Consider the following 16938-nt stretch of genomic DNA (forward strand, 5'->3'; position numbering starts at 1 on the left):
ATTTATAGCTTTAAAAAAATGTGTGCGTACTATTTTTCTTTTAAAAGAAAAAAAAGAAAATAAATTTTAGGAGCGAAATTTTTTTTTGTTAATTTCCATAAATGGAGTGGTTTGTCTTAAGACACTTACAAATAATGTGTATATATTATAGAGATACACATTATTTGTGTCTTATGTAATAACCAATAGTGGTAAAGTTGATTATATCTGTTTATTATAAACAGAGATTACAACCTCACAAATTTGAGCCTCAAGCCTCAGATTTCTGTATCTGTTTTATGATTTGTCAATGTAATGGGCAAGTAGGTGACCCTATGTGCCTGACAAACGCCGACTATTTGGGTCTAGAGCTAGCCAGTTTCCTTGTGTTCCTTCGTATGAACGAGTGTAATGGACACACAGAAATTGGTGCACAGTTGGGGATCGAACTTACGACCTCAGACTGCACTGCATTTGCAATATAGATAATAATTTTCCACACGGCATCAACTTCTTTCCCTTGAGACTTTCAACATACTTAATATATATATATATATATTTATATGTTTACTTTGGTCATATGGTTTACTTCATTTCCCAATATTTATATATATACAAATTAATGACTATTTTTGTCTGTAGTAATATAATGATCCAACGCCATTTATCCTTATATTTAATACTTGTGTATAAATATTAATACATATAAAAACATCTGTGGCGCTACAACCTCTTTTAGGTGTTGGCCTCAGAATTCTGAATCTGTTTCATGATGATATTTAAATCTTAATAGGCAAGGAGATCAGCCTACAGTGCCAGACACACGCTGTCGACTTTTTGGGTCTAAGACATGTCGGTTTCCTCAAGATATTTTCCTTCACCGTTCGAGCAAATGTTAAATGCGCACATAGAAAGAAAGGCACAGTCGGGAATCGGACCTACGACCTCAGGTATGAGAGTCGCACGCTGAAGCCACTAGGCCAACACTGCTCATTTATACATATACTCTGATTTTTAATTCCGTAAAATTCTGACAATTAATAAATGTTGCTACTAAAAAAGTTCTCCACCGAAAAAGGGATAAATTTGACACATTTGAGAGAAATAAAATAAAATGCCATGTAAGTTTTATATGTCGAATTAACTTTAATTACTTTATTTCTCGTATCACTGCCTATTAATTCCAGGTTTAGTAAACTTTTATAAGATATAACATGTTATATTTACTTGTGTGTTTTTACTGTTTGTGTAAACAATGACTTAATTATCACTCGCCGTTAAACCACTTTTAATGTGCAGCACCGCAGTTGTATAGTCAGATGTAATAAAATTGAAAAATTTGCCCGGCCAAAAGGTGTAATCTGGGACATGTCAAAAATGATGACTGTCAGAATTATAAATTAAAAATCCGAGTATTAAAAACTGGCATAAAGTTATAGCCATAAAAAATCAGAGTAACAGTAAGGAAAATTAAATAAAAAACATTTGTATAAATTCACTTTATTACAACTATTCCGACATATATACAATATCAAAAACCTATTCAAACATTCTACGCCACACTTATTTCACCCGATTATACGGTATTATAAATAACATTCTCAATAGCTTAAAATTGAATAAGCAATAGCTTAGAATGCCTGCTTAGTCTAAATTGTAGGACAAAATTATTCTATTTCACATTAAAAGACATACTAAGAGATTAACGCTTGAAATGCATACTCGTGCGGACAGAAACCGATGGAAATAGATAGTCCGTTCTAGATGCTTCGTTGCTGAAAGAGAGAGATTATAAAGCCAGGTCATAAACGAACAAAAATAATCATCATCACTCTCTAAAGCTAAAATAAACGACCATACGTACGAACGTACTACGTATACGTGCGACGTATACGTACGCGTAAAATACAATTTAAGATTTTATTTTTTTAAATTATCTGTTGCGAACATAAAATGTGGTTTAATATCAAAAAGCCACAAGTCGTAGGAAACAGTAAAATAGGATAGTGTTTGTGATAGCACACCTCCAGAACGGTTCAACCGATATTTATGGATTTTTATATATTTGATAGGTCGTCTGTATTTTTTATTAGATGATAAACGCACGAGGCAGCTACAATAAAACGACCGTTGCAACAACGACTCGTATTTAAACAGGGCGTAAGTAAATTTAAAACACAGTATATACTCTATACTGGGTATATACTGCTGGGTATATATATAGGGTGCAAATAACGCAAAACTTCGATAAAATACTACTAATAAAAAACTGCATTTTTTAAATCATTTGTCATTCACAGCCTGTACTAATAAGGCTGTAACTCATCAGTGTTGGTGAACAAAAACTATAGATTTTTTAGCAAATAGTTGGTAAAAGATAAAAATCATTATTGTATATAAACTTGGCTATTTTTTAAAAGGCCGTCATAGTCCAAGCCAGACTGTAAGAATTTTAAAAACATGGTGCAGAGATACAACCTTAAGCCTCAGATTTCTGTAGACAAAGCCGTTAAGATCCTCTGAAGTGTTTTTGAACTTAGGATCAAGAGTCTTAAGCCGGCAACGCATTTGCGAGCCTGTCAGTGGGTGCCCACTGTTTCATTAAAAAGTATTTTATCTTTAATGAAATATCTTAATCACGAAACGCAAGGCGTAAATCAAAACTATCGACATTTTGGCTTGGACTATTAATACACCCTATATATAAGATATCGAACAAAAACATCTTAGATACGATAAAATCTACAAATGTAGATTCAATTGAACACGATTCCTATATTTAATGAACAGTATAACAACCTTTTAATTGGCTTATAATATTTACACGTTCCAACACTCGCTTCAGACACAGTTCTGTGTTCGTTTTAACATTTTTGTAAAGACTATATTCACAAAATTGTGAAACTATTAGGTGGATTTCGTAAACTATGAAATAGAAATCAGCGGGATTCGAATCAAACACCTTAGAGCTAGACCAAGGATTAAAATTAAGTCCCAAATATTACACAACACATTCTGACATATGTCATTATGTTGACATGAAACGTCAAATTTATTAGATGGACGTACTGGATTGTTTTTTTACTAGCAGTGTTAATAATACAGAGATCCTTTCCTTATACAAAACGACACAATTTCCTGCATTTGAATGTCATTAGTAGAATTAAAGGCTAATGACATATGGCATTAGCCTTTATAAATTGACATGTATTATTTATGCTTTTATTGGTTTATTAGAATACTGACATTTAATAAACCCTAATGGAAGACATCTTCCAATATTCAAATGAAAAAGTTTAATAATTTTACAAAAGATAGGTTTTAAATGAAAATTGTTTTAAAATACATAATAAAAAAACTTTTTTTTTCATTTGACATTGACATTAATTTATTAGAATACTGACATTGGATAGACATAAAAGCAAGACATCTCTCAATATTCAAATAAAAGTTTGACTGAAATTTTAGTTGTAATTTATTAGTAAAATTTGACAATTTCATAAGTCACATTTACAGAATTGTACAACGCTTAGGATTTAAATGACATTTGACATTTCTGTCAACTTTCTATAGTTCGTAATACTTTTACGTAATACATAACGAACAATTCGCTACCAAATTATGCTAATCGGCTCTTCACTGGCAATATTAAAGGAACTGACACATGTCATTAGCTACAATACTGACATTTTACGTCAAGCTGTCAACTACACGTCACCTTGTGGCTCCTCTTCGCAGACTATTTGATACGTTATAAGGTATTCGGGGTACGCCTGAAAAATAAATCTCCATTAGACCTCTCATCACAGAACATATATGATGTGAATAAGATTTATTAACAAAAGAATTTAATTTCCCGATACAAAAAAGAATCTTCAAAGTGAAATTTAATTAAAATCATTAATGGTAATGTAAACTTATGAACGTCGTAAAAATACATTGAATGCTTCTAATTTTACATTTACTGCCAGTTCTCAAATCAAGGGCGTAGAACGGAAGAGAAGAACAGGCAATAAACTCTCCGCCACTCTTTTTAATCGCCAAGTTTTTTTTAATGTCGTTGATTATTGTTTATTTGTGTTTATTTAGTATTAAATGTTATGTGTATGTCTAACCAGAAAACTCACCTGTTCTCCTCTATAAACAACGTACTCTGGGTAGCACAGACCCCCGGTGGTAGGACGGCCGGCAACGCTATGATGCCCCGGAGGGGCATGAGCCATCTTCATCGCTGTGGCAAGCTGAAAGCCCCGCCCCAATGTTACTCGACATAGGAGCATTTGTCTGAAACGAAATATTTTTTTACAACGTGAATACAAATATGTACACATGGCCGAAGCGAAACTTCTTTGGAAAATGTTTTTTCATATTTCTACTAATCTAAAACTTAAGATATCCGAGACTTAGAGGAAAAATGAAGATACGTTAGGAATTTAATAAAGTTAATTGTCATTAAATAATAAAATTTGTCAAAATTTAATACAGATTATATATACATATATCTTTTTAAATTATATTTTCCGTTATGTAAGTTATGCGACGCGATTTCTATTAGTATTGCTGTAACTGAAGCACTATGATAAATGAAATATGCAACAAAATAAAAAATGTTCGTGTTTCAATATAATAAATAAATATCCTGTAAAAATAGCATCTATTGTCGTTCTAGTCTCGCCCTTTCTCACTCTCTCTCCATCGGTCTCAATCGCTCTCTAATATTATTTACTGCCGCAAAGTTATAATAATCTGAAATAATTTTTATTTTTTGTATTTTTTTCAATACTCACCGATGACATAGGTAGCAGCTCCGGTCCTTGTGGGCCGGACATCCGGACCCACCGCCAAAGCCATAAACATATTGATTACTCTTCGACGAATGTTCGGCAAAGTATATTCCAGCGCCAAACATTCCCCCTAAAAAATTATTTAAACGTTCAATTTGTTTGTTTAATTCAATAATAGCTATTGCATGGATTTTATCGGCGACCGAATCAAGAAATTCCGTAACGAAAACAAACCTAACACACGATGACGTAATATATGCGGCCAATACGCGTTAGAGGGAGAGAACGCATACTGCGTCTCACATCTTCACACTGAAAAATACTTAAAACAAAGAATATATTTTCTAGACTCCAATAATAAATTTCTCACCAATATAAGCGTGTCTTTCATCGAATCCCTTCTGAACGATAGCATTGATGAATGGTGACCCGTGGAACAGCATTCGTTCACTCGCGCCTCCCGCCTCTTCAGTCACCTCGCTGCGTCTACGCGCATAACGCTCCCATAGACGGCCGTTAACAATTTTTTGTATCTAGACAATTTTATATATATAATAGACTAGTGACCCGCCCCGGCTTCGCACGGGTGCAATGCTGATACTAAATACACTACAGAAAATCTGTGAACGTTGTATATAAAAATGTGGGTTATCCATAAGAGATAGACATATACCATCACTTTTCTGTAGACCTTTTGTAGTTCTCTGTTCTCGTTCTGTTGCGTAGTTTCAAAGATTTAAGCATACAAAGGGACATAGGGACAGAGAAAGCGACTTTGTTTTATACTATGTAGTGATATGGAAATCGTTAGCTTTTGGAGGATTAAACAAAGCAAATATCATATATCTTAATATATAAAAGTCGTAGACAAAACTTATAACTCAAGATGGGCTGGATTGGTTTATAGAACAGGGGGCAAACGGGCAGGAGGCTCACCTGATGTTAAGTGATACCGCCGCCCATGGACACTCTCAATGCCATTTGATGGATTCTTAGAATAACAGAATATAAAAATGATCTTATATGTACTAAACGAATACATCAACCAATAGCGTGTATTTTTTCTCAATCTCCCTTTCTCTTTTCTCAATTTTTCTCACTTTTACTCTCTCCCACCTCTCGCTCCATGACATTGGTATCTCTTTCGATCTTTCTTACTCTCCCCATGGCTATTTGCTCCATGCTACGTTCGCCCTATCTCACTCTCTCACAATCGGTCTCAATCGCTCTCTCCCTTTTTTTCGAAAACGCTGCACATGTTCGTGACGTTGCGTAAAAATTTTACCCATTTTAGAAAAGTTTCACTTCAAAGCTATACTACTCACCCTGACCACGTTGTATCTGGTGAAGTGTCCACCGGCGTGATCACGATGAGCTCGCACCGACGCCTGCATCTCTCTCTCTATTATCACATATTCACTATCACCACATTCCCCGGCGCTACATGCAACATCTACCAGAGTTGTACCGCCGTACCATTCTGAAAATTACATTTTTGCTACAGGAAGCAGACGGGTAGGAGAGTCTCATCTGATGTTAAAAGACCATCATGAGATTCAAGAATGCTTGGAAACATGCTGGTCCTGCTTCATAGGACAATCATAGAGCCTGGACAAAATCAATCAATCAATTACATATTTTGGTTACTTTTAAAGTGAAACTTTGATTACATCGTCTCAAACTTTTTCGTCTGTGTGGCGCATGTCGCGTGACGGTCGGCCGCGGAGTGGGGATAAAGTGAAAGGCGCTCGTCATAGCAGCCAAGGCCAATATGGCGGCGCACATAGTTCTACTCCACGCTATTTTAATATGTGTATATAATCTAAATAATTGTTAAGTATTATGTATGTCGTACTCTCTAAGACACAGAATTCAATAAAAATATTAGTTGGAGACTTAGTCTACTTTTATCAGTCCCATTATCATTCCAATTTTCCAAGAATAAATTTAAGATTGATATAGCGATTTTATACCCTTAATGAAATTACACAATGAAGTTTCACATTTACCGTGGTTTCATAAAACCACACCTTTTTTTAATACTCTTTAATGTATAATATTCTACTGTTTCGATATTTGTATATATGTTAGGAACTTTTATGAAACCTGATTTAAGTTTGATAGACATTCTAGAACACTCCAACTTCCGTCTATCAGAAACCAATTGGATTTTGGCAAAGTCAAATGTCAAACAAATTGACAGAACCTGAAACTAGAGCTAAGTTTGATAGACGTTCTAGAACACTCCAAGTGTCGTAAGGCGCTGTCAAATGTCAAACAAATTGACAGCACACGATTCTGGATCAGATCGTGAGGGTTAGACCTTACCGGAGTGCGATTGCAGGCTGTGCCTGGCGGCCTTCATCAATCTGTGCCTGTGCCCATACGCAGCCACGCCTATCGCCCGGAGATCTTCATGAGACATCTCCGAGAGGATGTCCACAGTTATCTGTTCCCTTTCCAACACCGTCGCCAGCTGCTCCAAGCCGATGCTGAAAAGGTCAATTCAGTCATTGAACAAGTCACCGGCTAAACGTGGGCTAAATGTAAATCGCGGGCTCTGAGCGTGGCGACCGAAAAAAGAAATTCCGTAACGAAAATAACCTAACACACGATGACTTAATATAGGCCGTACGTAATGGGCAATACGCGTTAGGCGCGAGACAGAATGCATACTGCATATTGAACAGGGGGCAAACGGGCAGGAGGCTCACCTGATGTTAAGTGATACCGCCGCCCATGGACACTCAATGACAGAGGGCTGGCGAGTGCGTTGCCGGCTTTTTAAGAATTGGTATTCTTTTCTTGAAGGACCTGGGACTGGACTTACCTAGTAAGAAACGTTTGAAGCGATTCAGAAGTGGAGAGGGCTGATGCAGGTCTACCGGCTGCGTCTTCCAAGCTTCCTCTTGACCCCTCAGACCAGTAATTGCTTGCCATTACCTGGAATATATATATTACTATAAAAATCCGTATGTTTGTATTCGAAGACATACTGATTGAAGCCGGGTTGAATCCACAATCACAGATTGAAATCAATCTGAGATTGTGGATCAATTATTGGGTTCGGGCGTTAATGTACTTACAGTATTTTGTAATAATTTCCGGTCAATTCGTGTTTTCAAAATCCTCATTAATTAATTTAGAAACTAGCGACCCGCCCCGGCTTCGCACGGGTGCAATGCTGATACTAAATACACTACAGAAAATCTGTGAACGTTGTATATAAAAATGTGGTTTATCCATAAGAGATAGACATATACCATCACGGACTTTTCTGTAGACCTTTTCAATGTGTACAATACTTAGTGCATTATTTTGATAAAACTCGTAGGGTTCAGCCTGCGTTTGCAATGTAAGCGGAAAAAATGTAATTATTTACGACATCACATTAGAAACCTCAAAAATAACAGTTCTTCTCTACTATTTAATGGATATTATTAGACATATAAACCTTCCTCTTGAATCTTCCTCTATCTATTAAAAAAAACCGCATCAAAATCCGTTGCGTAGTTTCAAAGATTTAAGCATACAATGTTTTATACTATGTAGTGATAAACGCTTGAAGAAATTCTACAGCATCTCCGATCCTAGCTCGCAATACATATACTTACCGGAAGCGGAAGTGGCACTGTATCCCCACTGGGCAAGAGCACCGGCAGTTGTGGTGGGGGTAAGAGCGAGGCAGTGGGGACGGAAACGGCCTCAGATTCGGGAGAACCGCCAGCCGCTCCCGTCATTGCGTCTGACAGAAGAGACCGTACGTCATCTGCCCCCGCCAGTTCCAGGGCCGTTTGACCCTCTTGGTTCTTCAGGAAGGGATCCGCCCCATGAGCGAGCTATGAGTTTAAAATAAAACTGATTAAATCAATTAATATTTTAAAAACTATCCGAGCAAGAAAAGAGAAGAAAAGAGTATTATTCAACGGAAAGTGGCAAAGAGATTTTAATCTTTTTTAATGTGATTATGAACAATTAGAAAAACGAGTGTGCTTATGACCACACAACTGAAGTGAAACTTCTTTTGCTCCATCTGTATGTATTTATATGTGTGTGTACAATATATACATGTATGTACATATACATATATAAATTTTCTACAAATATTTAAATTTATTTCATAGTTTCATTGGGAAATTAATATTTTTACATAGATTTTTTTTTTATTATTTTATTTGTTATTATTTACCCAAAAATTCACAAAACATGAACTAAAATGAATTTATAGTTTTATTCACTTTAAACGTAGAATATTGAATGTATTAAACAAAATATTAATTCATAAAATTGTTAAAAACGAAATAGAATTACGAAAAATAACCAAAGAATCACCGTTCGCGTAACGCTAGTAAACTCGCAAACGAACTACTGACTGAAATATATATATTTCATTTACTCGCTATAAGAGAAAGAGAGAAAGAATATGTTCGCGCGCACTTCTATCTCTTGCTTATATCCCCCACTCAACCTCCGTTCGCCTTTCCCGATCACACTTTTCGTAACGCTTACGTCACGAGTTCGCCAGCTTACTCCCCAAGTCAAGCGTGCGTAAAGAAGTTTCACTTCAAAAATATGGGGTTGGTCCCCACCAGACTCGTCGTTAATTGATGGGACATTAAGAGCAAAATACCCGAAGGGGGACAAAATACCGATGGGTACTCACCAACAAAGAGCACAATTGGGTCCTGGCTTTATGAGCAGCTTCATGAAGGGGGGTAAAGCCCCACCGATCGGCAGCATTGGGGGGCGTTCCGGCTCGAAGTAACAACGCTGCGACTTCTAAATGCCCGTACGACGCTGCATTGTGAAGGGGCACTAGGCCTCCTTTGTCCCTGGCTGATACAGCTGCCCCCGCTTCTAGTAGGGCTTCTGCTACTTCCAGGTTGTTGTAGCCGGCTATATTAAATAAAATTACATAGACCCAATATTTTTTACTAACACAAAATATTAGCAAAAAATTATGGGGAAAAAAAGAAATATTAAGAGTGAAATTTAACTTTATTGAAGCGAGTGGAAGAGAGATAGGTGCGTAACCGTACAATGAGCGTAACTGTACAATAAGCGTTACGGGACAATGAGTCGTGTTTTTTTCGTACAGTGATTTTTTAGACGTTGACACGTCAAAATAGAAATTTTAAACGATTTTCTCAAAATTAAGGCTGTATTTAACGTTTGCACATTACCTGCGAGATGAAGAGGTGTAGAATTCCTTCCATGCGCGTCACGACAATTGACGTTTTGTGCAGTTATTAGTTTTCTGAAATTGTACAAATGTTATTTACATTACATATATTATTTTTTTCATGACAAAAAAGTTGTGACAAAATTAATCCAAGCTAGTCCCCACACCTCGGAGTCCCTGTGTTGTGGGTGACTGAATAGCAAAGAGAAATACATATATTTATTTTATCTATATCTTTTAGACAAGAGTCTAAAAGGACCAATTTTAAAATATTTCATTGCAAAACTGTTACATAGGCTGTATTTTTCAAAATAATTTATATTGGCTGGTATTTAAAAAAATGACGTTTATAATACATTCCATCAAAAATATATTCAAGTTAATATTTACAAAAAGTTTTTTAGTTAAACGAATCACCTAGCTCTAGCGAGGTCTCCCCTCTTAGCCGCGTCCAGTAACGCCGCATCACCCCTCAATGCATCAGCCGTATCACTATCACCAGCTCGCACCAACTGGAGTGGTGTTAAACCATCGCGATTCCTACGCGTCGGGTCAGCTCCATGCTGTAAACAACCACAAGTTTATAACTTCCGTCTGATGATTTAAGAATAAGATATATCTCTTATTATACAGATTTGCACAAACATTTGGTCATAATCCCACCTGATGTTAAGTTATATGTGATCTATGAGTCCTTCTGAATCCAGAAGTCCCATATTAATCTGTCTATGAGAGATTGTTGTGAAGAAGAAACTATGATCCGTGCTATGCTTTGGGATGTCAACAACGAGGGGCTGAAACTCCAGCGTGCTTTTGGATGAGCGTTGTTGGAATGAGGATGACGGAATCAGGTGTAGTTCCATGGAGCATTCCCTATAGAATAAAAGGCAGGCTACTGAACAGCGATAGTAGAGAGAGATTGTTCATCACTCTCTCAATAAGATATGTCTCATCCAAGATGATTTGGCAGCACCGTCCCAGACCTGATTGCATTTGGCACACAGACAAAAGGAGATTGAAGAAGATGAAGAAACTGTTCCGGTGTGAAGTACTGTCGTCCAAAGTAGAGATCGGCAGACATCTTTTAGTTACATAACATCAAAAATCATTTTTGGACCTGATCCCCCCAAGAACATACCTTCAAAAGCAGCCTGACGATATCCGCCTTGCCCTTAGCCGAAGCCTCGTGCAAGGGTGTGAAACGCCACAGGTCAGCAGCGTTGACTCCAGCCCCAGCTGACACCAACAGTTCTGTCACTTCAAAATGGCCGTACGAGCAGGCGTTGTGAAGAGGCACTAGACCGCTGGAATTTTAATGCTCATTGCAGGTGTGTTGGCCTGGTGAACCAATGTATACATGTCAGACACAGCTGATCACCTACTTGAGAAAGAAATTGTAAGAGATCAAACGTAACTTGTATAAGAAAATCTTCGTCTACCATTTTTATTTCTGAAATTTTATTCATTTCTCATTTTATGAAAAAAATAAAAATAAATCAAAGTTTATTGATTTTGCACATCATTTTTTTTTTCAATTCAGAAAATGATGAATTACTCACAAACCTAAAGTTTATACACGGTATAATGCCTCATATCTAATTTTCTCCCACGTTAAATCTTATGAATTTATGTGTCTGTTTCTTTTTTACGCTTTTTCGCTTTTTTCGTTCAAAAAAGTAGTAGATATATTGAGGGCCCTTTAAAAAAATCAGTTTTCATGTCCAATACATAAATTATAATAATTGTGCAATACATATAATAATAAACAAAACTCACAAAAATTTAAATACAAATATCAGCAAGTATTATTATACATACAGTTATTATATTTATCAATATCCAAAAAGATGATGTTCACGAAAAATATTTTATTTAAATTACCCTTTATCCTTAGCGTGAACATCGGCACCTCTCTGCAGAAGAAGCTGTGCTAGTGGCAGTCTGTTGTATCTGAAAAAGTATTTTTTTGTTTCCATTCTACAGCCGCTTATGTATACGTAATCTCTACGTACACGTGCGCGTTCGAATGCGTGACATCTTCATTCATTCGAGCCGGGTGTTACCACCACCTTACCTAGGGCTGACTTATCAAATTTAAGAAAGATTTATGCGTCGCTTGGTTCTGTTATTAAATAAATAAATAAAATATTTCGGTATTCCCCTATTCAAGCCCGGATAACAATAGGCCGCCACATACCCAGCAGCAAAATGCAATGGTGTTGAATGCCTGCCATCAACATCACGACAATTCACCAATCGCGGCCGAGAATCCAATATAGTTCTAGCAGTTTCTACGTCACCCGTTCTAGCTGCTTCTAGAAGCCGAAGAGCGGCCGCGTTTGAGCATGCATCTGAAATATTTATACATTATTATATTAAGACTATGTAAGGGACTGTTTACTTGTCATGTGAAATGGTGGAAGCATATAAAATATACTATGGTAAATATATAATAGATCGTAAGACCGAAGTGGAATATTCTAAGATACTAAAAAAATATTCTTAAATAGGCACTATAAAAACATCCTCATATTATCAAAATGTGGCCTAAAAATAGAGCTGAGGAAGCAAGAAGGATACACTAAATAAGAATAAGTAAGAAAGGATAGTCTGAGAGAGAAAGAGTATGAGAGGAAGACAACCAAACCATAAGGAAAGATTTCAAGAAAGAGCAAATCATACCTAGAACGTATAATGAAGGGCTCGAATAACAAAAAATTCAAGTCAATTTACAGACGACAGTTAAACGTGACAACGTCATAAAAAACATAGATGATGTGATTGCATACTTTAAATAAAATTTAATCGTTTTTATTGAATTAACACAATTTTGTATAAATACAAAGTAGTGAATCCTGGAAAGGACACATAATGGGACAATGAGCGTAACTATACAGTGAGCGTAACGGGCCATTCATCGCTTTATTAGACGTTGTCGCGTAAAAAAGAAGATAGAGATAGTCAAAGAGTGACTTTTAAAATATGAACATTTGACGGGGGGATGATTTCGACATACCATGCTGTGTATGTTGCGAGTCCAGGGTATCCGCCCCACATGCTAACAGTAAACGACAAGCGGCAGCCGAATCTCTTCGCGCCGCCAACGACAAAGCACTCTCTCCGCGACCATCGCAAGCATTAACCTTCGCACCTACGAAATTAAATCACATAAAACTTGGTTCATTAACCAAGATCTAACCATCTAATGGACCCAAACTCAAAACTATTACCTAAAACTGATTCTAAATTTACATTTACTACCAGTTCGCAAGTCAAAGGCAAAAAACTCTCCACTTTTTTAATCGTCTAGTACAGTGATTTCTAAAGTTGTCTATATAGACCCCTAGGGGTCTATGACAACTTGCAAGGGGTCTACGTCAGCGAAAATAAAATTTGGGGTCCACGATAGTGGATCTCAACATATACACTGATAGTACCTATTTATTTACATCATACTACCTTATAATATCAAAATATATTACGACTATGACATTATTTATAAAAGTACCTATGAAGTAAAAAAAATATTATATATGTTTATAAAATTTTATATTAGTGAAACCTATTGTGGATACATCCAATGTGTTCATTTTATTTTTATTGTAAATATGTATCTGTTTTGTTTCCAAATAAATAAATCAATAAAACTGTGTATGTAGTATGTTTGTATTCGCTTTGTTTGAGGAGGCGACCATTTAACGACACTCTCTATAACGCCATAAAATGCACCCTTCACTGTCGTTATATAGAAGTTACACTGTACATGCAAACTTCAGATTCCAACATTTGAAAGGTAGGCTCTAAACTAGAAAATAAACTTATTTTTTTGAAGTGAAACTTTTCTATCGACGTATGGGCAATATTGAAATTTTGTTAGTTAATTTTGAGAAAATCGTCACGTTTTTCGGTTACGCGCCATGTTGCTTTTTTTATCGAAGTTTAGTATAGTGACGTAAAGAATATAATGTAATATATTATGATAATAATAACAACAATATATTAGTTTTGAAGTTTGGTTTGAAATAAGAATAACAATATATTAATTTGAAAGTGATAAAATAATTAGACTTGTTCAAATTTAAGTGAATTTACAAGAAAAGTGAAAGTATACATTTCGTTTTATAAATTCAACACGTATGAGCATGATTTTAGTATTTATTTGAGGTTAACCTCACTTTTTGATTGTAAGTATCAGTGATATATAAATCTGTTAAAATTAGCAAGTATTAATAAATATGACTGAAAATAGTACATTTCATTACAAGTGCGGAAAGCCTGTCATTGCAACGAGTTCCGACGAATGTCTACCCGAGCCGAGGCGCAGCCGAAGGTGAGGGTTGACAGTCGGAACAAGTTGCAATGACGGTTCCGCACGTGTACTGAACGACTATTTTTAATACAGTTGTGAAAAAATTAAGCAATTTAATTAAACTATTTGCTTTTTTTCTCTTCTCTCTACGGAATAAATTCGTTGCACGTAGATATGTAGCGACTTATATGTTTCCGGTAAATTGTTCTCCGAGGCATTTTATGCAATTATACTGCGTTCGGGTGGTATTCATTCAAATAAAATATCGTCGAAATTACTTATTTTGTGCAACAAATAACTCAACTCGAAAGAACATTTTTGGAAAATGGCGCCAACCGCAAAGAATATGAGCAAAGCTTGTTTTTTCTTTTCTTCACCCATTCTGGGTAGGCAAAGGGAACTTGGCCCATACAGCCAATTCTTCAGTAGACTATTTTTATTGAAAGAAAACCAAATCTAACTCATTGAGTCCAATCATTTAATCTGATATTGAAACAAATAGTAGCTTCTTTTTAAAATATTTGCATGAGTCATAAAAACTTCTGTGATTTTTTTTAGTAAAAACTTCATGGTTAGTTTTTTCTTTTTAATATTTTTTTTATTGATATGAAATAAAATAAACCTAACCTAACTTATTGAATCCAATTATTAGTAAACTTTTTAAAAATACGTATTTGCATATATTATAAAATTCTTTTTAATATTTTTTTAATTGATATGAAATGAAAAGAAACATAACCGAAGTTATTGATTCCAATTATTATAATATTTAGAAATCATATATCATAAAAACTTCTATGAATCTTTTTAATAAAACCTTCGTGGTTGGTTTTTTCTTTTTAATACACATTGTTTTGACAGTTGGCAAAGAAAACGCACGAGTGCGGGAATGGCAAAGAAAAAGCACGAGTGTGTAATAGCCCACTTTCCGAACGCTATACCTCCCTGCAATATGCCACTTTTTGAGCAACTGTATTAAAAAATTGTTTTTCTTAAGGCTTAAGCCTTATCTACCCCATTTTCGTGAAGTTGCAAATAGTAGAAAAATGATATGTCGTAAAGAAGTTTCACTTATTACCTGTGTTCTCTGGTACACACATTTTTTTTTTAAAACACAATTTTCACCCAAAATTTTTTAGACATTGGCTGGTATTTTTGTGTTGGCAACACTAATCTACACTAATATTATAAAGAGGAAAACTTTGTTTGTTTGTTTATTTGATTGTAATGAATAGGCTCATAAAAGACTGGACCGGTTTTTTTTAATTCTTTCACCATTCGAAAGCTACATTATCCACGAGTAATATAGGCTATATTTAATTTTGAACAAAAATAGGGTTCCGTAAGATATTAGGGTTTTTCGGGCACAAGGTGTAAAAAATCAACCAAAAAAGTTTCTTATTTTGCGTACCCTGCCTAAACTATTAAAGATACATAAAATGTTCAAAGTAATTGTAGATCTTATAAATATCCACAAAAAAGTCGGCGACACACTATACCTATCTATGTCGAGTGAGGCACAATAATAAATGATATACATGGCAAAACGACATTTGCCAGTTCAGCTAGTTAAATACAAATTCAAACTTACCATGTCGTAACAATAGATCCATGGCGTCCAAATGCGAATGTTCGGTGGCTATGTGCAAGGCACTTTGTCCCGCATTGTTCTTCTCATTGACACGCGCGCCTTTGCGTAAAAGGGTCTCTATAACCTACAAATTATGTTTAAATTAACATATTTAGGGATGTTTAATTAATACTATGTACATAGGGAATCTTGAATTAGATTATCATGATTTACTTTTTGTTTTTGAAGTGAAACTTCTTTAGAATCGTTGTGATTTCAAACCGGATGCAACGAAAAAGCGACAGTAAAAAGAGACAGAAACATTAATTCATATGATTTAACGTGGGAGAAAATGAGATAGATAAACTTCTTTCGAATCGTCGTGATTTCAAACCGGATGCAGCGGTAAAGAGAGACAGAAACATCAATTCATCATATGATTTAACGTGGGAGAAAATGAGATAGGAGGCATTATACAGCCTCTATTTACTGCCGCTTTTTTTTTTGATCGAATTTCAAACTTTCGTTGTTTTAGTTTTTGTCAAATTAAAGATTTATATTAAACTTATAAATTAAAATGTATAATTAAAATATACTGTTTTTAAAGAACACACACATTTAGATAGTGGAAAATGATTAATTTATATTTGTTTTTGAAGGTTTCACTTCTACCATGTGTGAATTGCACAAATGTTTTTTTTTTTTTTTTATGTAACCTATATCAGTTTAGTTTATTTTTATTTCTTTTTGTTTCTGTTGAGTATGTTTTTTTTTTCCTATTTTATTATTTGTAATTATATTTTTGCACTTCTTGCCTACCTTATGTAATATAGTCACAGTGGTTGTCTGGAAGAAATCGCTCTATAGCGATAAGGCCGCCAGTTGCTTTTCATTAAATTATGTTTAATATATATTTTTTTACCTATTATGTAATGCAACGAAGTGTTAATAAATAAATAAATAATACGTCTCATTTGGAAATACTCAAACTTCTTAAAAACATCTTGATCTTTAAAATTTTTAATTAAAAAAAGGTCACTTAGTCACATGACATTTTAAAGAAGAGATGAAACGGATATCCGGTAACCATCCGGTATCCGGCCTATTCGGTGGT

At 35.2% G+C, this 16938-nt stretch overlaps 1 protein-coding gene across 2 annotated transcripts in view; it reads right to left on the reverse strand.

Annotated features, from left to right (window-relative positions):
• Positions 1 to 1467: 1467 nt before the first annotated feature.
• Positions 1468 to 16938, reverse strand: part of LOC111000743 (poly [ADP-ribose] polymerase tankyrase) — a 28388-nt gene continuing 12917 nt past the window's right edge. The window contains exons 9-24 of one of the 2 annotated variants that reach the window (XM_022270298.2): positions 15846 to 15969; positions 12962 to 13096; positions 12143 to 12296; positions 11827 to 11895; positions 11084 to 11249; positions 10363 to 10508; positions 9947 to 10020; positions 9427 to 9659; positions 8378 to 8602; positions 7594 to 7706; positions 7092 to 7255; positions 6089 to 6243; positions 5134 to 5296; positions 4767 to 4893; positions 4107 to 4263; positions 1468 to 3752 (exon numbers count right to left, since the gene is read on the reverse strand). In XM_022270298.2, coding sequence (XP_022125990.2) covers positions 3687 to 3752; positions 4107 to 4263; positions 4767 to 4893; positions 5134 to 5296; positions 6089 to 6243; positions 7092 to 7255; positions 7594 to 7706; positions 8378 to 8602; positions 9427 to 9659; positions 9947 to 10020; positions 10363 to 10508; positions 11084 to 11249; positions 11827 to 11895; positions 12143 to 12296; positions 12962 to 13096; positions 15846 to 15969 — 2271 coding nt within the window. In that variant the 3' untranslated portion in view covers positions 1468 to 3686. The remainder of the gene's footprint in view (positions 3753 to 4106; positions 4264 to 4766; positions 4894 to 5133; positions 5297 to 6088; positions 6244 to 7091; positions 7256 to 7593; positions 7707 to 8377; positions 8603 to 9426; positions 9660 to 9946; positions 10021 to 10362; positions 10509 to 11083; positions 11250 to 11826; positions 11896 to 12142; positions 12297 to 12961; positions 13097 to 15845; positions 15970 to 16938) is intronic. The other variant, XM_022270299.2, reaches the window with a different exon arrangement.

This window comes from Pieris rapae, chromosome 24 (assembly GCF_905147795.1).
Source record: "Pieris rapae chromosome 24, ilPieRapa1.1, whole genome shotgun sequence".
Taxonomy (NCBI): domain Eukaryota; kingdom Metazoa; phylum Arthropoda; class Insecta; order Lepidoptera; family Pieridae; genus Pieris; species Pieris rapae.